This window comes from Podarcis liolepis (genome assembly GCF_965112155.1).
Source record: "Podarcis liolepis genome assembly, chromosome: 13".
In the NCBI taxonomy this organism is placed as follows: Eukaryota; Metazoa; Chordata; class Lepidosauria; order Squamata; family Lacertidae; genus Podarcis; species Podarcis liolepis.
In genome coordinates, this window is record NC_139573.1 from 24,459,473 (window position 1) to 24,480,155 (window position 20,683).

Here is a 20,683-nt window from a genome sequence, read left to right on the forward strand (position 1 = left end):
TTTGCACTGGAGTGTAAAATCAGAAAAGGCACAGCCTTGCATTCACATCAATCAAACGAAACAAAGCACAGAAACAGCTTGGGGGCAGAGTTAAAACCCGGAAGATTCTACAACCTCCTAGCCTGTTGGTTCAGTTGCTACTTCATTCCCTGAAAGGGGTTCAGTGCCTTTCACAGATTTTAGGCAGGCAGGAATTTGGCTCACACACATTCTTTATTACGGCCCAAAGACCCGCAAAAACAGCTTCAAAAGCAAAGTACAGCAGAAATACAGAAAATGCATTACTAGGCAGTTGCTGTGTTTTATCCAAGACATGTTGATTTCTAATTCTTACTACCCCCGAAAGAAATTTTGCCACAGCCAGGGTTATATCATTTTTCTTATCTTCAAGGAAATACTTGAGATAAAAGATATCGGAGTTTCCAGGTAAATTTACCAATAAGGGCTTAATTTGTTGGTTTCTGGCTTGCTTATATACCCCGTAGTATAGTAAAATATGTTTCATGCAACCAGCAGCCTGAGAACATAGATTTAGCAACCATAGGTTTATTTTCCCATCCGCTTATTAATTTAGAGACTTTTCTCTCACCATTCCAGTCACCACCAGCAGCCAGGGGTTATTTTAACAATTTAAACTCGAAACTTGCTCCACACACCCCTTTTCCCTCCATTCCCCAGACCCCATAGCACTCCAAAACCTGGGAACACAGTCCAGGAGCCCTGGCTCCAAGTATTCCTCATTTTAATCCTTAAAACCCAGACTGTTCCTAGACTCTTCACTAGTTCCTAGTTCCATGAAACCCTGAGGAGCTAAGGATAAGCACTGGAAATCCCCTCCTCTCAGTTCTCCTTTATACTCTCAATCCAGGGGGGGAGAAAACAAGTCACCTCTCCCCCAGCTGTTTCCTGCCTATTCCTAACACCCTGGAGGTAAAAATGGGAAACTGTGCCCCTTCTTCTAAGCCAGCCTTTCTCAACCTTGGGTCCCCAGATGTTGTTGAACTACAACTCCCATCATCCCTAGCTAGCAAGACCAGAGCTCAGGGATGATGGGAGTTGTAGTCCAACAACATCTGGGGACCCAAGGTAGCCTACCAAAGTAAGATTCCTTCTTGGGTATTTCCCATTATTATCATTCTTCCAGAGGGATAGCCAGCCACATGTGTCTGTTACAGGAAATGCAAGCGTCTTTTGGCATCTTAAACATGTAACAGAGTGATTGTGGCCTAGGCTTCCCACCTTTTCATCATGAAGTGTTATATTCGGTTTGGCAGATATATAGATATAGATATACACACACACACACAGAGAGAGAGAGAGAGAAAGAAATTTAAATATAAATATATACAGATAAATATAGATAGGTAGCTGAACACACACTTAACACATGGGAGAAAGAGAAAGAGAGGGGGAAGGGAATTGGAGCCGGGCGGCGGGGCATGAAAACATGAGGCACACAGTTTGTGCCATTTCGAAGTGTTCACTTTAGAGAAACTTCCAAAGGCACAAGATAAGCAAATGGCTGGGGCCCACTTCTGCTTCCAAGTGCCAGAAAAGTGCCAGGCAGCTCCTGCTCCTTTGCGTATTTTGAAACTGGCCTCTTTCTCCCTCCTTTAGCTTCACCAGCATCATCGGAATTGGAGTCGGAGCTGGCGCCTACATCCTGGCACGCTACAGCGTAAGTGGGTGGGGGACCCATGAGTGGTGGTCGGATTAAGTAAATGTTCTCCGTGTCCAGTTTGAACCTCTCCGAAAGTAGCAGGGCTGCAGAGTAGCTGACTTCTGTGTTCCTATTAACACCACAGAGCAGCGTTTCGGTTGTTTCCTGAGCTGAAGTACAGAGGAAGGATGGGCCCAACATTTGATTCCAGCAAGTGTGATGTGCTGCAGTAATTAAGAGAATTAGTTGAGAGACAGGAAATTCCTGTTTCAAATCTCAGGGGAGGCATGAACTCGTGTGGTGAAATTACATAAGCGGCTCTCTCTTAGAGGCCAAGACTTTGCCACAGGATGAATGGGGAAACTTCATTCTGATGTTATCGATTGATTTGTTTCAGAGACGCCAGATCCGCATGTGTGCTCCCCGCTCCCTTTTTTTTAAAAAAATAATATTATTATTATCTTCACACCAACCTGTGAGGTAGATTAGACTGAGAGGGAGTACATGTCCCACAATCACCCAATGAACTTCATGGCTGAGCAGGGATTTGAACCTCAGGCTTAGCTTGATGCTTCAAACGCACCACCCTATCTCTCTGGTTTCAGTAGGGATTGCTGCAATGATGTACACAGAGCAACTCGAATATGTGTCAAAAGCTATTTATGAGAGCTAGTGTGACAAAGAGGAGGAGAGGACAAGCAATGCTCTGGTTCAGATCTCACTTCAGCCAGAACCAAAAGGGGGGAAAAGTTTAGCATAAGCTGTTGGATCAGGCCAAGGGCTCTGCAAATGCCACGTCTTATTCCTTCCCTGGCCAGCCAGCTGCCTCTGAGGCACTGAGAAGCCTCTGTTTTATGCCTCTGAAATCATACATAAGCAGTATGGTGAGCGCCATGCGAACATTTTATCCACTAGTCCTGAGTGTTATTATGATTTTCCACAGCTCTCTCATGCAGACACCGTGGAGGGGTTGGTTCTGGTCAACATTGACCCCAATGCCAAGGGCTGGATGGACTGGGCTGCTCACAAGGTGAGACTGGGAAAGGGAAGGGGCTTACCACTGTCTAATGCGCCTAGTAATCAATTGCAGATGAAGTGAAGGGGTCTGGTGCAGCCTTTGCTCAGCTGGTGTCCTCCAGATATTTTGGATTGTAGCTCCCATCATTCCTGACCATTGCCATGCTGGCTGACATGATGGGAATTGTAGTCTAAACATTCGGAAGGCTCACAGTTGTGGCAAGCTGGTCCAATGGGCACTTGAATCGTTGTTCTTATTTCTACATATTTAAACAGCTAACACAACCTATTCTTTGACTGTTTATAATGACAAATAAACAAAAAAAGCCCATAAACATTGGTGTTGGTGCCAGTTGCCCATCGCTATCTAGATAGCAGAAATTCCTTTCAGTCTATCAACCTCTCAGCTGCAGGCACTTCTAGACTGTTGCACTTTTGCAGATGGGATTCAACCACATACCAGCAAATTGAGGTCATACAATTAAAGTGGCACTTCTGCACAACAAGCCCATTTCCAGGGGGGAGGGGGGGAATAAATTTTGTGCTAAAGAAAGTGATGAGAGGCTTAATTCATTGTTATTGTTATAATTTGGCTACTATTGGGGTATATTGGAAAATTAATTTGGTAAAAAAAATTAAAAGAAAGTGATGAGAAGATGCAACTGGAAAGTGGAGGATAACAGTTACTATATGGGATGTATAATCTCCCCACAAACAAATGAATGCTCAACAGTTGCTTGACATCTAATCACTTCCCTGCAAACTTTGTTCAAACAAACCAAGATGAGTGCTCCATAAACAGGTTGTTTGAAAGCAACCTCCATTTATACTCTTCTTCCTCTGTCTGCTGCCCTGTTTTATCTGCTTGCATTTCTCCCTCCCTCCCTCCCTCTTTCTTTTTCTCTGGTTTCTCTTCAACTCTTTCTTCGCCTTCTTTCACCAAGCACTTTACTCCCCCCCCCGACTTTTCCTCCATAGTCTGTGTTACTTTCTTTGAATATAAACAAACATAAATTGCCACATTTCCTAGAATTTAAAAGAATTTATATGGCTCCACATTTGGCCCAAGTTTATCGAAGGCTCAGGTGTGGAACCTACTCCTCCCCCAAACAACCTAAAGGGCAGGATGCTTAGACAATTCTGGCCAGGTAGCACCACCTGGCTAAGCTTTCTAGTGAGCCTCCTCTTTCCCAATTTTTGGCTCTGGGAACTTGGGAGATAGGAAGGGTAAAGGCCAATTTCTGAAGGAAAAAAATTCAAGGGCTGTGACTTACATAAAAGCTATCCCTCTTGATGTATAGGTGGGTTCCCACGAGGCAAGACACAGGAAAAACAGCAAGAACCTTTATTGAACTACATAACTGGGAGACAGGGGCAAAGCAACTGCTTATGTAGATTCCTGAAAGCCTGGGCCACTTCCACTCCCAACGTGATTGGCTGTCTAAACTTCCAAGCTGCAAATCATGACTCGGAGTTCAAGGGCCAATGGCAGAGGCCCAAATCCTGAAATGTTCTATGATTGGACATCATATATCGAATCAGAACACAGGAGCTCAGAATCCTTAGTCCAGACTCAAGCTCAGGTGAAGACAGGCCACTGAATACATAACACATCTCACATTATCTTGATGTCTTTTAGAGGTGGGATACAGTAATTCAGCAGTGGAATAAAATGCATTCTGCATATTCTCAGAAGCACTTAATTCTGATTGCTTTGCATGTTCCAGGATGAAGACATGGTACTGAAAGGAGATTTTAGCTTTTGAGTACTGGCTGAGCTCTGGAAGGCAATAGATTCTCAGAGATCTCTGCTTTCCCTCTGGGGAATAAGCCATTCCCCATAATTCTCATGCAGGTGCCAATCTGGCCCATTCAAACCAGTGTCTACTTTTGCATCTCCTCTGATCTCATTCTGTTTCTCTCTTCAGCTGACTGGCCTCACGTCCTCCAATTCTGAGATGATTCTGCAACATCTCTTCAGCCAGGTAAGCATGTGCAGGAGGGGAGAAGGGTGACAGTAGTTGGTGCATGGAGCGGTGTGTCTGAGATAGAATGGACCAGGGATGCCCCCCTGTCTGAGAAGGCGCTCTCTAGTGATGTGAGATCCTTCGCCAACCTGATACCCTCCAGATTATTTGCACTGCAAGTCCTATCAGCCTCAGTCAGCACAGCTATGCTGTCTGGAGTGGATTGGACATATAGCCCAAAAGCTTTGGAGCGCAGCAGACTGGTTAAGGTTTGTGTGGGACCAAGCTGAAACCATTCTTTATAATTCATGGATTTAGAACTTGATGGATTATTATTATTATTATTATTATTATTATTATTATTATTGATTAAAAACCACTGTCTTGTTCTTGTATCTTTACTTCATACTTTAAATCCACTTTTTGCTATATGTACATTATCACATATTTGTATAGACAGCTCTTTATCAGTATATAATAAGCATGGTTAAAATTGGCCACCTTTATAACATAAATAAAACAAGACATCTTCATGGAGTCAGTATAGAAGCAGCTAAAACAATAAGGCAGACTAATCAATGTGAACCGTTAAAATGGCTGGGTAAATAAAATTTCAACCTGGCACTGCTAATAATGTCAGCAACAGTCACACATCAGTACAGAAGGCATTCCATCGTCAATGTTCCAACATTATCTTTCCAAGTATTTTCTCTCTTGTTTTGCAAAAATACCAGGAAATTATATGGTTGTGCTTTACCCTGCACCTTATTCCAAACTATGTAATTTTTCTATAGTGCTTGCATTTCCCCAATTACCCTCACTGATTGTAATATTTGTGAGTTTTATGTGGGTGTGTTTATTTTAATAACAAAAGTAATTGCATGTATAACTGTTGTGCATGTTACTTTACAGAGTAATAAAACAAAAAGAAATCTCCATCTTTTTTTAAAAAAAAATAGCCTTGCTGGACCTATTCAGTGAACCTAAGGCCAACATATATTTATTTCGTTCCAACATTTAAATGTTAGGTACCACCACCACTCCATTTGTATTCAGGTTGACTGGTATATTGGTAATAATTACTACAGTTGGGGGTGGGGAATCAATGCTATCAAACGGGGGGGGGGGGGTTTAAGCATTATGACCAAAAACCTGGAACTAAGTAAAATCTAAATTTCTAAAAAGTGGAGAAAACAACAAAGGGAAGAAAGATGGAAAGGGTACACAAAACCGTAGAAAGAGAATAATGGGTGGAATAGCATCTGCCTGTACATAAGTGGGCAGAAGGAATAGAAAATATGGAATGTCCTCTGTTCTTCTGAAAAAGATCCATTCAAATGAAGGGTAGGCACTCTCGGGTAGCCCCCACTCTTCTCAATAGGGCTTGCTCAGGAGAAGTTCCCACTTGACCCTTCCTCAGTGGAGAAGCTGTCTCTGTCTCCAAAGGCCACCATCTGGCTACCACTTCACTTTACCTCATGAGTTCTTAAGATGCTTTTAAAGACATTTTTCTTGTTTCGTCACTTATTGTTTGCCACCCTGGGCTCCTTCGGGAAAGAGGGCAGGATATAAATATGATAGAGAATAATAATATTGTGCCACTATGTGGGGAAATGGCTCTATGTGGGGAAATGCCAGCATAGTTCCCTTGTTTGAGTGAAGAACTGAGGGGCTCTGTGTTATCCATGTCACAGCAGTCCCAACTGAACTGGGTTTCAGCAATGCCTGGCCCTGTGAGTGAGACACACACATTTCTCAGTTTTGCCAGGATTAGCAACCTTGGATGTTCAGAATCATGACTGGAGAACAAGGGGAAGAAGAGAGGCACATCACAATGTCAGCTTCGGTTACCTCAACAATCACCATCTAAACTCGAGGGCCAGAGCACGGCCTGTTTTGCAAATTTGATGAAAATGAATGAAGATGGTTTTGCTTTCTCTAAACAAGGGATGGCTGGAGTTGGTGTCCAATTATGCATCTTATAAAAAAATAGTGTAGATTTGATGACAGGCCAGTGTTTTTTTAGGGGGAGGGGATGTTTGGCATCCTTTGCATTTTTGCAAAATAATAATGTAATTTACATTTGAGAGAAATGATTGGGGCTGCCAAACTCCCCGAAGAAAATATCTTGGTCTGTTCTTGTGCCTCTTCCGATCTGTGGAAATCAGATAGCAGAGCTTTTCATAGCACAGAAATAAGCATTTCCATGTACTAATTACGGCATGTCTTAATTGAGTGGGATTAGGATATTGCATTAACGCCCCGTTTATGTTCTTCCACAGGAGGAACTGTCCAAGAACACTGAGCTGGTGCAACAACAGCGGCATGTCCTGAGTCATGCAACCAATTTGCCCAATATCCAGCTCTACTGGAGCAGCTACAACAGGTGGGTGTGTGGGCAGGACTTACCTGGGTGGGGACACAGCATCAAAGACCAGCGTGAGGGAATGTCACGGTTGTGTTGGCAGCAGCAATCCAGAGCAAGAAAGATAGTTGTTGTGCAAGAAACAGATCCAGACTAAGCAGGAAGTCTTTTATTAGACCTCTTCATGCCTAGGTACATCCAGTGGCCAGCCTGGGTAGGCAGGGCTGGTCCAGACACCAATAAGATTTTACTGCGCAGGAATATGTTCCCTCTGTAATGTCTTCTTTTGAATTTTAAGAGACATTTTATTTTCTTGTCAATTATGTCGCTTTGAACATCTATTCTATATTTTGTCTTCTTATGCAATGCTTGATTTTGGAATGTTTCATGCGATGTTTTAGTTTGGGTTGTAAAGCGCTTTGTGGTGTTTTTCTTAAAAATATAAAGTAGCATAGAAATGAAATGAATAACAACAACAACAACAAAGCTGTAGATGATAATCATAACAATAACATAGGTGAAGAGTCCCTTCTCAAGCCCTGGTGGCCTCTAGTTCTCCAGCAGACTAGAATTTAGCAATGTTATGTAGTTGGCAGGGATATAAATATTAAGGTGTCTAAATAAATAACTGGAACCAGGACTGGCACAAGACATTTGCATGCACACGCAATTCCACATACAGAGGTTAACTGGGCTGGCAGTTCAATTTTGCTTAGCACTTCTAACAGTGCTAAGGACTGAGGACAGCAGGCTCATTGTGGCTGCACAGTACTGGCTGCATAGCAAGTGACAGAAGGGTACAACCAGGGGGTGCTCAGAATGATAATTTCCCCCCACCAGCACTTACCGCCTGAGGCAATTGCCTCATTCTGCCTAATGGCAAGGCCCCCTGTGACTGAAACGCTCTTTAATTCCCACACAGGCTTTCCTCGGACTTCTGACAGCTACGGGTTTTCTGTTCTGTATTAACTGCTTGCTTTTTCTATTGAAAGAACTACTTGCCTTTAGAGAAGCACACCCTGTGTGTTACCGCATGGCTCACTGCTCTGAGGATGTCTCCTGACTGCCCAGGGCAGTGTGACTCATGCAAGGATGAAATGGGTGGTTCTGCTGCATCTCTCCTTTGGGGAATAGCTGAACATCCGTTCAGACTCAATGCAGAATCACAGTAGAATCGCCCGTCTCCAGCTGAAATGGATTGGAAAGGGGTGGCTGTTTCCAAAGTTGAGGGAGCCCTTGGAGAAGTGCCATCTGGTGCCGTTCCACTCCTACAGGGTCTTGGGGATAGGGCCTCTGTGTGGCTAATTTTGTAGTTCTGCCTTTTATTTCACCATAACTCAACTTCCAGGGCACTGTTGTAAAAAGAGTTTGAAAAAAACGCAGCCACCGTCTGATGTCAATATGAGTGTTAGTCTAAAGAGGGCCCAAAACAGGCACCCACAGTGATGTTGTGTATACACCATACACTTAACAGCATATATCAAGCATGTGGTTTTGCCCAAAGAATCCTGCAAATTGTAATTTACCCTCACAGAACTACAGTTCCCAGCACCCTCAAAAAACTATAGTTCTCAGGGTTCTTTGAGGGAACTCACATGTTTTAATTTAAATGTAAGTTGTGTTCTGCTGGTGTACCAGAGCTGAAAGGAGCCTTCTGAACCTGGGCCTGGGTAGATGGTTTAGGTTCACGGAAGCCCTTAATAATTTCCTTCAATCCTCATTTCCTCTCATGGAACACAGTTTAAGGAGTTGCCATTCTAATGAACTTGCTGCTTGTTTTTTTTTTTTGTGTGTGTGTGTGTGTGTTTGCTCACTTATAAATTTAACCTCATGCTTCTCAGAAAGGCTGCTCTGTTTAAAGGTTTTGACAATATGCTGGTGTATATTATTTAAATGTAAATCAATGAACTGATGGACTGTTCGAGTTAAAAGGCAGATGACTGAAGCCTTTGTATTATTTCAGTCATACGTAAGCTGCCTTGTGCGTGGTTGTGAATAGATGGGATAATGATAAATAATAACTGCAGTTGTTTAGTCACTGCACCATTTGGTTGGCCCAGAGAAATGGATGAGACACAGGGAGGAGTGTGTGTGTGTGTGTGTGTGTGTTGGCATTCTGCAGCAGCTCGGGGGGGGGGGAATGCAGGATGTTATATTGGTGGTAGAATTCAATCTTCAGAGAATCTTAACTTTATGTATAAAAATAAAAAGGAAGAAGCAAGTTTCCAGGCCTCATGGCTGCGAGAATATGTTTGAAGGTCTGAGAAATCTCAGGTGCTGGATGAGTGGCTGAAAAAGATTTCCCGACATTAGAGTATGGCTTGCATACTTCTTTGCTTCGCCATATGACTAGTAAAAACAGAAAGGCAAAGCAATCCCACATCTAAAGCCCTGCAAGCCTGGATATAAGGTGGGAATGATGTTTTTTTTTCTTTCACTTGGGCTAGCTCCAGGTGAATGCGGCTGAGGGGTCCAATATAGCATATATTAGGGATGGCATATTTTGAAGAGCAAAATAGAGGATCCTGCAATTTGCCCCAAATCTTACCCCTGAAAAAGAAGGTGTGTCCTGGGAAAAGAGGACACTTGGCAACCCTATTTTAAAACACATGGCTTCCACTAAAGAATCGTGGGAACTATAGATGGTTAAGGGTGCTGGAAATTGTATCTTTGCAAGATGTGAACTACAGTTCCCAGGATTCTTTGGGGGGAAGCCATTCACTTTCAGTGTATTTTCAATGCATGATGCGGATGTGACACGAGAGTCAAGGCTTCAGCATGCCACCCCAAAATGCCCCAGTGGCAACTTCCCACCCATTGAGCAAAGCTCAGGGCTTCTACTGAGAGAAGCTTTCCTCTCCACTGGCAGAAGGATATGGAAAAGGCAAGTGATTCCCCTTGCCCCTCGCTCCCCAGGAGTAAACATCAGGATCGTATCCTCAGTGATGCAAACTTTTTAAAACAGCTGCAACTGAACAATGCAAAATAAGAGGATGATGCAAATTTTCATCAGGTTAGAGAATTATGCTCTGCTTGGTGTAGGATGTAGATTTGCTGCAGAATTCAGACTGATTGTGCTGGGATTGTTTTGTTTTCTTCGTATTTGACCAGTACGCTCAGTCCTGAAAGTTGGCAAGGTTGCCAACCTCTTGGTTAGAGGAATAGAAGGATATTTATGTGCCTTCAACAATTGTATGGAGAGGAGATGTTTGGAAGGGCCACAGTGATCAAGACAGAGGAGCACTTTTTTGAAGAGTTAGGGGTTGGCAACTCTTAGGCCTAGAGTTATATAACAAGGGAGACCAGCATATGGAGAGCCTAGTGATGGTATTGGTATGCAGGGGCAGGGAGCGGGTTGCATAAGGAGGTCTTTGTTTAGGAGGCTGGAAAAAAAATAAGCTTACAATTCCCTTCTTTCCCCCCTTACAGCCGCAGAGACCTGAGCTTGGAGCGCGGAGGAGACATCACTTTCAAGTGAGTGCCAGCCAGCCCCTGCGTTTTCTTTCACACATTTGTGTCCTCAAATTGCCACCTTTGCTTCTGGTAGGGCTCACATGCTGTCAGCAGCAAAGGGAATTGGTTTTTTTAAATACAAATTAGAGGCTCGGGTTGACACTTGACGCACAGTTCATCCTAACACAGCACTGAAAAAGATGCACATTAAGAGGGTTGCCAGCTGAACAGGAAAACTGGTCTGGCCTGCTCTTGTGCCTTTGAGCAGTGGCTTGGGGTGCTAGCAGTGCAGCTATTCATAAAACTGGATGTGAAATTTATTACCTTCTAAAGCCTGCAGATTAAGCATTGCTTAAAGGCATAGGAACAGTGGCATAGGAACAGTAATACCTCTGCGAACATCCGCCTTGTCTAGCGTCCATTCCGGCGAATGTCCGCTGCAAACTTGGAAGTACCGGAACGGGTTACTTCCGGGGTTGCCGCTCATGCATGCACAGAAGCGATAAATCACGCTTCACGCATGCGCAGAAGCCCAAACTGCTCCATACGCGTGCATAGACGCAGCACTTTGCCCTGCATCCTTTTCGGCTAGCGACCGGGGCTCCGGAATGGATCCCGGTTGCACAACAAGGTGTGACTGTACTTTTAAAGCACTTCTGCATTCAAACATATATAAGTACTTTAGAATCTCTAGGAGGAAAAGCTGGAAGAGCAGAATTTTTTAAGATCTGTCAGTGCCTTCCCACCTATTCGTGCATTGCTTCTCATCCTCATTAATCTTATTTTAGATTAATTAGTGACAAGCTTGCTCTGTTTTCCCAGCAATTCTTTTATTTTCTTCACTCTGAAACTTCAGGGACTGGCTTGCATGATTAATTAATCGAAAATAAAAGGTGTGACCTTGTGAATAACTCCCAGGGGTGGCAAGAGGAATGTGGAAAGAGAGATGCTAAAAACAGCAATTTCTTACGTTGTGTCTGAACAAAGGCAATCTTGCATTGCAGTTTTTGTTCCTTCTTGTTGTTTTCACTGATCCCAACTTAGTGGGTCAGCGTCCATGGGCATCTGTCAAGACCCCAGTAACTGCCACCCCAAAAATCCTCGCTACTGTCACATGCTCACTTGCCAGCTTTCTGGGCACACCAGTGAGGAAAAGGAGCCAATTCTGCAGGCATCAAGCAGGGGCTACACAGAAGGGCCACTGGGCGGGGCCTCCAGATTCCCCAAGGTGCATTTTGCCACTGGGAAGGGCTATAGCTCAGTGGTAAAGTCTTGCATGCATAAAATCCTAAATTCAATCCCTGGCATCTCCTAGACAGGCACTGCCAGTCAGTGTAGACAGGATTGAGCTAGATGGGTCAATGGTCTGACTCAGTACAAGGAAGCTTCCTAAATTTCTGTATGTCATTGGCACAATAATAGTGCAATAGTGGTGAATATATACCAGAGGTTCACACATTGATAAGTTGTTTTGCAGTGCTTCCCCGATGTTATGGCATTCCCATTTGGAGTGTCACTCCTGTGCTATAGGGCAATGAAGGGGGGGGGGGATAAAGTGGAAAATCTGTGTATAAAAAGTTAAAGGATTTCAGCAGGAAGTCACAGGGCATGCACCAATTAGAAATGAAGCAGTATGTCCACCTTGCAACTTGCAGGCACAAACAGTATTGAAAATGGAATCACATATACGGTAACTTCCCCAACAACATCATGAATTCACAATAAAAAGGAGGGGCCCTGACTATGTTCTTCTGAGGGACCCAGAAAAAGCTGTTTATAACCCTGATTTTTTTGTGTGTGCTCATCTTCATGAGTTTCCCATTCTTGTACACTTGCTCCTTTGAGGAACCACGAGCTGTTCTTTTGGTTGAGCTATTTTATTTTCAAAAAGAAACCAACGCCCTGAATTGACACAAAATTCAGCTGCACACCCTTTTATAACAGCAAAACTCTGCTGGAATGGGAAGTTAATGGGAAGGAGGACTTCCATCTCTGTAGAATTTGGATATAGGCCTTGGTTCTTGTGCCAGGTTTCATGAGGGGCCTGGGCTGGCTCAAGCTATATTGCTTCTCCAGGCAAAAGAAAAATTCACACACAGCCTTATTGCAGTCTGTAGACCCAAAATACGTAGTACAACAATAACGAATAATAACCAGTAATTATAATTTTGCTGTTCCCAATATTGACACCTTATATGCAGGGAGATTACAGTCCTTCCTTAAGGGTCTTCCCAATTGCAGTCTTGTACCCCTGGTTCACAACTGGATGGAGGGAGCAGATGGAGCTGCTACTGGGAAAATGGCGGCTGCCCTGCTTCCTCAAATGTTCGCAGGGTGGCGGGTAGTGTGCTCCTCCCTTGAGGGTTTTTGACAGTAAAACTGTGTGGCTCTCAAAGTTTGACGCCATTTTCCTCCCACCCAAAATGGTCTGTATGGCCTCTAGGGCTGAGCTGACCCTGAGACAGGAGGGTATCAGTAGTGTACTGTGGTTGCTAAGCAACCTTAGGAAGCACCTCTGCACCCCAAACAAAATGGCTGGGTCTGAGCTGATGGAGTGTGCAAGAGTGTGTAGCTGATTGCCAGGTCCCCTTTTCCACAAACTTCCAGGATAGACATGCCCTGGATTGACACTGAGGCAAGGATTCCTGCTGTCCCCACCACCCAGAGAGGCCTGACATATCACCAGCAGTACCTGAGAGCATAACTACATGTTACATTGACCACATGAGAGATCTGTTTGTTGTGATTTCTAATGGCTCCTGCACCGAGAGTCAGAGAGAGTGGGAGGTGATAGAGATCAATTGGAGTGGAGGAGGAATCATTGGCTGCTTCTCCCCCTCTGTTGTTTATCTCCTCTTATTTTATTTTTTTTCTTAGCAGCTAACTTCCCCGACTTCTCTTCCTCTGAGTGCCTGGGAAAAATTAGTCACTTGGGGCAAGGGCGGGAGGAAGGCAGCCAACAGCTACTCCTTCACTGCAGTTTTTGTCCTCTGCCTTTTTCTGCCTGTATGGGAGAGGGGAGTCTTCAGAGTTCTCCTGCAGTGCAGCTGCTCTCCTGTGGACAGTGTAACACAGCCCTTCCCAACCCAGAGACCTCAGGAGCCCTTCAGATGTTTTGGACTACAATTCCCATCAGCCCCAGCCAGCGCAGCCATCCAAGACATCTGGAGAGCACTAGGCTGCAAGAGGCTGTTGTAGCCTGTAGGCCGCTTCCGGGCAGCCTGCTTAATGATCATCTGTTTTTATTTGTTTGTGGGGACATTATGGGGTGTGGTGTTGCAGGAAGCAAATGTGATCTGATACTTCAAGTCTATTTTCCCATCCCAGAGTTCGTTGTGCAAAAAAAGTGCCCTATCGGCTTTGATTGCACAACCTGAATTTGCCACTCTGTGACTGCATCCCACCTGAAAATAGCAGGAGTCTGCAAGGGCCCAGACTGCTGGAATCCCATCTTCAGACTGTTTCAACCTACAAACATTTCTTCTCTTCTTCGCTCCCCCATCCTGCTTAGCTTGCTCAAGACTGGTGGAGAACTCAAAAGCTTGCTTGCTATTTTTTTGACATTTCCTTGGTCCTAATAAAAGTACTACTATACTGTGGTTTGGGTTCCACCCCCCTCTACGAATCACCATGGCTGTCTAGCTTTTCATGAAATGTAGAGTAGGGCTCTTGATGCCCCAACTCAAAAGCTGTTCACCTGTTTGCAAGACCCAAGTAAGCTGAGTTGCAACCTTTACAGTAGCTTTAACTTTCTGACACATTTTTCTTCTCCACATTGCCAGGTGTCCTGTGATGCTGGTGGTGGGAGACCAGGCCCCTCATGAAGATGCAGTGGTGAGTGATGGTGCCAGTTATCTTCTCAAAAATTCCACAGCACCAAAAAACTATGGAGCCATTAGACCTTCCGCCCATCCTCTACTTTCTGGTTTTGACAGGAACTAAGATACCTATTGTCTCACTTTGGCTCTGCTCTTTATCCTCACGCTGCCATTATCTCTCCCGCCAGGTGGAGTGCAATTCCAAACTGGACCCTACCCAGACCTCTTTCCTCAAGGTAAGCAATGCCTCTCGAGGCCACTGCAGGGGATGCCCGTCTAGCTTTTGGCTTCCATTAACTTTGCTGCTGTACCTTTGTTATTTTGTAGATCTCAACAAAATTAAGCCAACAGCGATACATAGCATAACATTCAAAATACATTACAGTGGGTTGCAATGCATAAATGATATAAAATAGCAGGAATGTCTAAAATGAGATCTACAACATGATACCTTAAAATGTGGAACTTAAATGTGAGCCAAACAAAATAAATAACATAACCAGATTAAAAACTGTAATGCATGAGAACAGCAGCCATACAGGATAGGCTTGATCAGGAGAGATTTCCTGAGAGAGAAAGCTAGCCACAATCTCTGTTAATAACTTGTTGGAATCTGCCTAAAGGTAGGCCAGTTACCATTCAGAAGTCCTGCCTGGAAATTTTCAGATAATACAAGTCACCAATCCGATTTGGTCGTCTTCATAGATTTGACAGGCAAAAAGTGCAGAAATCAAATATTCTACCATCACTTCTCCCATTTGTTATTTCATTAGGCTAGACTTATATACAATCACCGACAAAAATCTCTAAGCACCTTACATAAAGCAATTTAACCTATTAAGAATACCCATGAAATTCAATGTTAAAAAACCAGGTTGCTCCATGTTTCTTCTATGACCATCATTTTGTCTCCCCACACCTCCCACTTCCTCTACCTCTGTCTTTCAGGGCTTGTCTACCATCCCCATAAAGTTTGCCTAAATCTTTTTTGCTGCCTCCCACACACCACACACCACAGTTACTTCTTTGTTTATATAACTTTAACTCTTTGAAGGATGAATGCATAAATGCTTTCTTAAGGTTTCCTTTTGGAGAGGGGCAGGATTTTTCTGAACACAGATTCTCTGTGCTAGGCGGTAGGGCACAGGAGTATTCTTGGTAGATTGTGACTGAGGTTCCACTGGTGTCAAAGCTTTGGTGTGTCTATTCATGTTTATACAGAAATCAGCTCAGGTTCCCACGCACACATACTAACCAAATTCAAATTTTCCTCATCCTCTGCTGTCACTGAACAACGACCTGTGCTTTGCAGAGAATCGTTAAGAGTGGGAGGCGGCCACTTAAGAGGAGATGGCCAGGTCTTCCTCCTTAGTCTTGCATATTCTCCAGCCTGTAGACAGTTGCTCCCCATTTAGGTTTCTCTTTGTTTCTTTCAGATGGCAGATTCTGGAGGACAACCACAGCTGACCCAGGTGAGATAGGCTGGCATGACTGGTGGGAGGGTTGGGGGCAGGACTGGATTCTGTCTATTCTGCTGCACTTAGTTAAACCCTCCCTAATGTTCCTCAATGCATTGTACCTACTGCTAGGACACGCTTCAAAAGTTTGTGCACACTTCTTCAATTTAAATAGAAAAGTCACTTTGGGAAGGGGTGGTTTAGAGTTCGGAGAGCAAGCGCTTAATTTCCCCTTCCCTGCTGCTGTTTCTCCAGCTCCAAATACATCTCACAAAAGTTTTCAAGGTCCCAATAACTTGCAAATATATAACTGTGGGTGCTTCTGGACTGTTGCTGTTTTCTAGTAGGACCAATCAGTTACAATAGATTGGCGGATCTTGTACAAGAAACCTGCTTCCCCAGAATATCAGACTTTTTGGGATACGAAAAAAATAAAACTCAACATTCATAGAAAAAGTGTCTTTGTCCTGAAACTGGGCGTAGACCCCTTCCCAAAATGTGACTGAACTTATGTCCAATTGTTGCTTTTTAACTGTGTGTTGTTGTTTTTACCCAAATTGACTTGGAGAGGTAACATGCCAGACATTTTCCAACTTATTGTGGGTTCTTCTGTCTCCAACCCCAAGCATTGGTGTGGGGTGTTTTTTTTAAGTACTTACCTTGTAAGAGGGAGGCAAGATTACAAATATGATGCAAAAAGGGATTGGCTGGTTATGTTTCCACCTTGACGTTAGCACACCTCTGATGTTTTCCTTGGCTCTCTCTCTCTTCCCTCTCTTCCGTCCTTCAGCCTGGTAAACTGACTGAGGCTTTCAAGTACTTCGTACAAGGCATGGGATACAGTGAGTATTGGATCTTAGACCTTCTGCCCCGTCCTCCATACATCCCTCAGAGGGCATGCATTACTGGGAATGTTTGAGCCAGAGCAGAGATTTCTCAGAATACCCGTCCCCTCAATACCTCAGCTGTGTGGTTTCCTGTGACTACTACTAGGGCCAACATCAGAGGCTGATCCAATTGTGTGATCGCCAGGGCTGAGACCCACTAAGAGATCCATCTTCTTCCTTCCTTTGTGAGCATCTGAAGACCCTGTTCACTGTCTCCACCTTGACTGGGCCCTGCACCCAGTTACAGCGCTCCCCATAGCCCCTTGCAGTAACGAAGGGATCTGTCTCTTTCCAAGCACCATGTTCCCTCCATCCTTCGCCCAGCTGACATTCGCCTTCTTGTGACATTCCTGGGGGCCTCTTAGATTAAGTTGCCTGGGAACTGGGGGTGTCCAGAAACTGAAGCCAGTTCTGACCAAAACCCTTGAAAAGTGGCCAGTGGTGAATTCTTGTCCTGGGCGGGGGGGGGGTGTCTTTTCTTTGTAGACTGAGGTATATTTTCCTGTTTCTCCTCAGTCCCTTATGTACTGGACAAGAAACTGAGTCAGGGGTCAGGTACCTTCTGTGGTATTTCCACCCAACCACCTATAACCCTTTGACACACTCTCTCCCCAACTTGCCTGCACACCCTCCCTTGTGACTTCCTCACTCCCGTGTTCTCTAAAACTCACACTTACACCACCTCCAGTTAGGACACACCGAGCTGTTTGCTGTGACAATGAGAAAGCAAAATTTGGTTTAGTTGGATTTCTGTTGTGCACCTAAGTCAATAAGGCTGGTGATGTGCCTTTGTATAATGTCGTATGCTGTACGACACTATCGGACAACAAGGACTGCCGCAGTTCTGCACCATGCAAACCCTAAGTTTGCATTCCAAAACAAAATTGCTCACATTATCAACATGTTATGCAAATGACCTAATTATGTACAAATTCGATCAATTTGCACCCCAATCTAGGCTTTGACTGTGCAAAATATTTGGGGGTGGGGGAAAGAAAGTGGTGATGATGCATGGCTTTGTTTTGGAGAAAGGATACAATGCAAAATGGCAATAAGTGATGGAGGGAGCAGGACCGCAGGCCTTGTTGAGGACTATGCCAGTTATTCACATGATCTGAAATCTGCTGCATGAGCCTTTCCCAGCGGAGTCTGCCTTAAGGTCTTTCTCCCTTACCCCACCCAGGTGCACTGGGTTCTGCCTCACATTGGGGGTGCCTGGTGTGCATGCGTGATGTCACGTGTGTGACATCACACAGTGTGAGGCACACATGACTCAACGGGCCCCATCAGACCCTCCTGTGACTGCGATAGGCCCCAAAAGGCCCAACGGGCAACCACAGTGAAAATTTTGTGGGTGCCCCAGAACCCAGGGTCCCCCAGAGATGGTGCCTATGCTTCTCACTTCCCACTGCCCTGGTCAGCCCTTAACTTGCTCTGCGGGTCTCAGTGCACACAGGTGCTGGGAATTTGAAGAAAGGTGAGCTTGTACACATATATAAAACCAACAAGTGTTGCACAATTCCCTGGTAGTTCCAGATCCGTATTTCACACCCAAAGGTGCTCAGTCCCAAATGTGTCTTAGAAGCTGCAGTGGCCATGTGAAGACTATGCTGACCTTGCACTGATTGCTCACCCTGCCTTGGAGGAGCAAGACCTGGGAGGAGCGACCTATGTCTGGCCACGTGCAGGAGCTTTGTCTGACTCTGCCCCTTTCTCTTTTCTCCTCCCCACAGTGGCTTCGTCCTGCATGACGCGCCTCTCCCGCTCGCGCACCGCCTCTCTGTCCAGTGCCGCCTCAGGGGACGGGAACCGCTCCCGCTCGCGCACGCTGTCCCAGAGCAGCGAGGCGGGGGCACCTCAGCCGCCAGCCCCCACCATGGAGGTGTCCTGCTGAGCGCCGGGCCAGGGGACGAGGCCGCCTCCCACCTCTAAACAGGACTTCTTCTGCTATCCCACAATGCACTCCGGCCACTGGGCCATGTGACGATCTCCCCTAACGGTACTAAACGTCCAGGGAGGCCCAGATGGGATGCAATTGTACTCTTTTTAAAACAAACATTAACTCCCCTTGACCCTTCCTTCTCACCCAACACATACACACCCTCCCTCGCCAACCCTGCCCTCTTCTCTCCCGTAACCTCAAGACTAGTGTCGGCCCCCCACCCCGGTTCCCTTAGTGACCCCCCCTCGGCACCTAGGGAGGTATGGATGGAATACTATACATTTTCTAAACTGTTAGATCATCCTGCACCTGTTCTGAATTTCTCCTCAATCCTCCCTCCTTTTGCACACTTAGGTTCCTTAATAAGGGAAGTCTGGATTAGCGTTGGGTTTCTTTTTTTCTTTCTTTCTCTCCTGTCTAGATCATAACTAACCATGGTTCCTCCTCCCCCTGATTTCTGAGTGATTCGTTCTTGGAGTAGCCTGGATGGGCAACAGATTGCCTTGCTAGCTCTCTCTCTCTTTGTCCCCTCCGGAGTGTACGTAGGCAAAAAAAGCAGGACCTCACAAGAGAGACGCACAAGCCCCCCTTAGAAGGACTTGTCATGCTCCTGTCATGCTGACGTAGTGCCCCCCAGCTTGGCAGTTGCTTCACCCCACCCCCATCACCCCTCTGCCCTCCTTACCCGCCTCATCTCCTGAGATTTCTATCCATTCCGTCTGTCTTGGGAGGTTAGAGCTCCTTCTCCAGGGCCTAGACAACTTCTCTTCTTCCCCATTCTCACTTAAATAGAAACGGAGCCCTCAGCCGCTCCTCCTTGCCCGTCATCTCTCTCGCTTTCGTTTCTCATCTTCCCCTTGCCCGTCCCATGCAGACACCTCACCTTAGCCATTCTCTTTCCCACCTGAAACCCCTTGTAGATGGTAGCTGCGTTGTGATGTGCATGTACGGTTCCTGCTACGACAGCGAGTGATTTGGGCAGTTAGGGGCATTTTGGGAGGCTGGGCAAAGCTAAAATTAGGGGTTGGGGAGGGTGGGGTTGTTCCTTTTTCAGGATGTTTCAGGGGGGATGCTGGGAGGGGAGACTTGCTGGAGGCTTGAGCCAGATTGCTTTGTTGTGACTGTGCCAGGCACAGATGTCAACAGGCTACAGTTATACTGGCTTTGTGTAATGAGATGAGTGGAGGAGACTCCTGATTGTTATCGGCTGTGATTATTATTATTATAATTATTTTTGCAACAAGGGCTGACTGTAGTGGGTTCTGGGTGCTGGCTTTGAGCAGGGCTCTTGTGGTGCCGTGGAGGGCAAACTTTGCGTCAGCTTAACTCTGTAACGGGATTCCAACTGTATCAGTTCTCTGAATGTTATCAGCTGTATTAAAAAAAAAAAAAACCTAAATGTATCAATAGTGTTTGCCATGTTGATCTCACAGAATAAGGAATCCAAAACAAATAAGGTAAACATTTTTTCTTGGAATCAGCTGTAGGTGAGGGTATCCAGTATGTAAACTTCTGAGTGGCACAGAATGCTTCGTCGAAACCCAGAATAAAGAGTTGTTTGTGAACCCAAAAGACAATGGTCCAGTTAGAAAGTCACCTTACCTATTCTGCAAACCTGAATAGGCACTGGGGGTTAACGGTTCAGCTGCCTGTATATACGGGCATTGTTTGAAATGGATTCCAGCTGGAATTTAAACTCCATCATGTAATGGGATCCTGTTGTATTTGAGAATGTGTGGGCTCTGTGTTTTTTTTTTTTTTCTCCCCCAGAGCCATTGATGGTGAATTCTGACTCTTAACAATAAAGTCTCTAGAGGAATGAGTTTTTGCTTCTTTTCTTATGGCCAAGGTGGCCCATTCATGCAACAAGCCAGGGCCATTTTCTGCAGAACAGGGAAGTTCCCAGCACACTGTGATGAAAATGAAACACCAAAGTTGCCAGGTAGGGTGGGTCGGAGACAGAGACTGAGGCTCAGCCTCACCATGCCGCCATCTTGCACTGGCCAATCGGATGCCTCGGGGGAAATGCACAAGCAATTCACATCTCCTAGTAGTGAAGCTGGTGGTAAGTGCTACTGGCTTTGTAGTCCCAAACAAGCATGCTTCCTGAGGTTTGC

The 20,683-nt window shown here is 45.2% G+C and overlaps 1 protein-coding gene across 13 annotated transcripts in view; it reads left to right on the forward strand.

Moving 5' to 3' along the window:
- The window catches only part of NDRG2 (NDRG family member 2), a 41,728-nt gene extending 21,340 nt beyond the window's left edge, over positions 1-20,388 (forward strand). For 6 of the 13 annotated variants that reach the window (XM_083472317.1, XM_083472310.1, XM_083472311.1 and 3 more), the window contains 10 exons: positions 1,618-1,678; positions 2,604-2,690; positions 4,606-4,662; positions 6,927-7,030; positions 10,439-10,483; positions 14,245-14,296; positions 14,469-14,516; positions 15,717-15,752; positions 16,528-16,579; positions 18,358-20,388. In XM_083472317.1, the coding sequence (XP_083328443.1) occupies positions 1,618-1,678; positions 2,604-2,690; positions 4,606-4,662; positions 6,927-7,030; positions 10,439-10,483; positions 14,245-14,296; positions 14,469-14,516; positions 15,717-15,752; positions 16,528-16,579; positions 18,358-18,518 (703 nt within the window). In that variant the 3' untranslated portion in view covers positions 18,519-20,388. Of the gene's footprint in view, positions 1-1,617; positions 1,679-2,603; positions 2,691-4,605; positions 4,663-6,926; positions 7,031-10,438; positions 10,484-14,244; positions 14,297-14,468; positions 14,517-15,716; positions 15,753-16,527; positions 16,580-17,140; positions 17,180-18,357 lie in introns of all 13 variants that reach the window. The other 7 variants (XM_083472308.1, XM_083472315.1, XM_083472313.1 and 4 more) reach the window with 2 other exon arrangements.
- Positions 20,389-20,683: the final 295 nt, after the last annotated feature.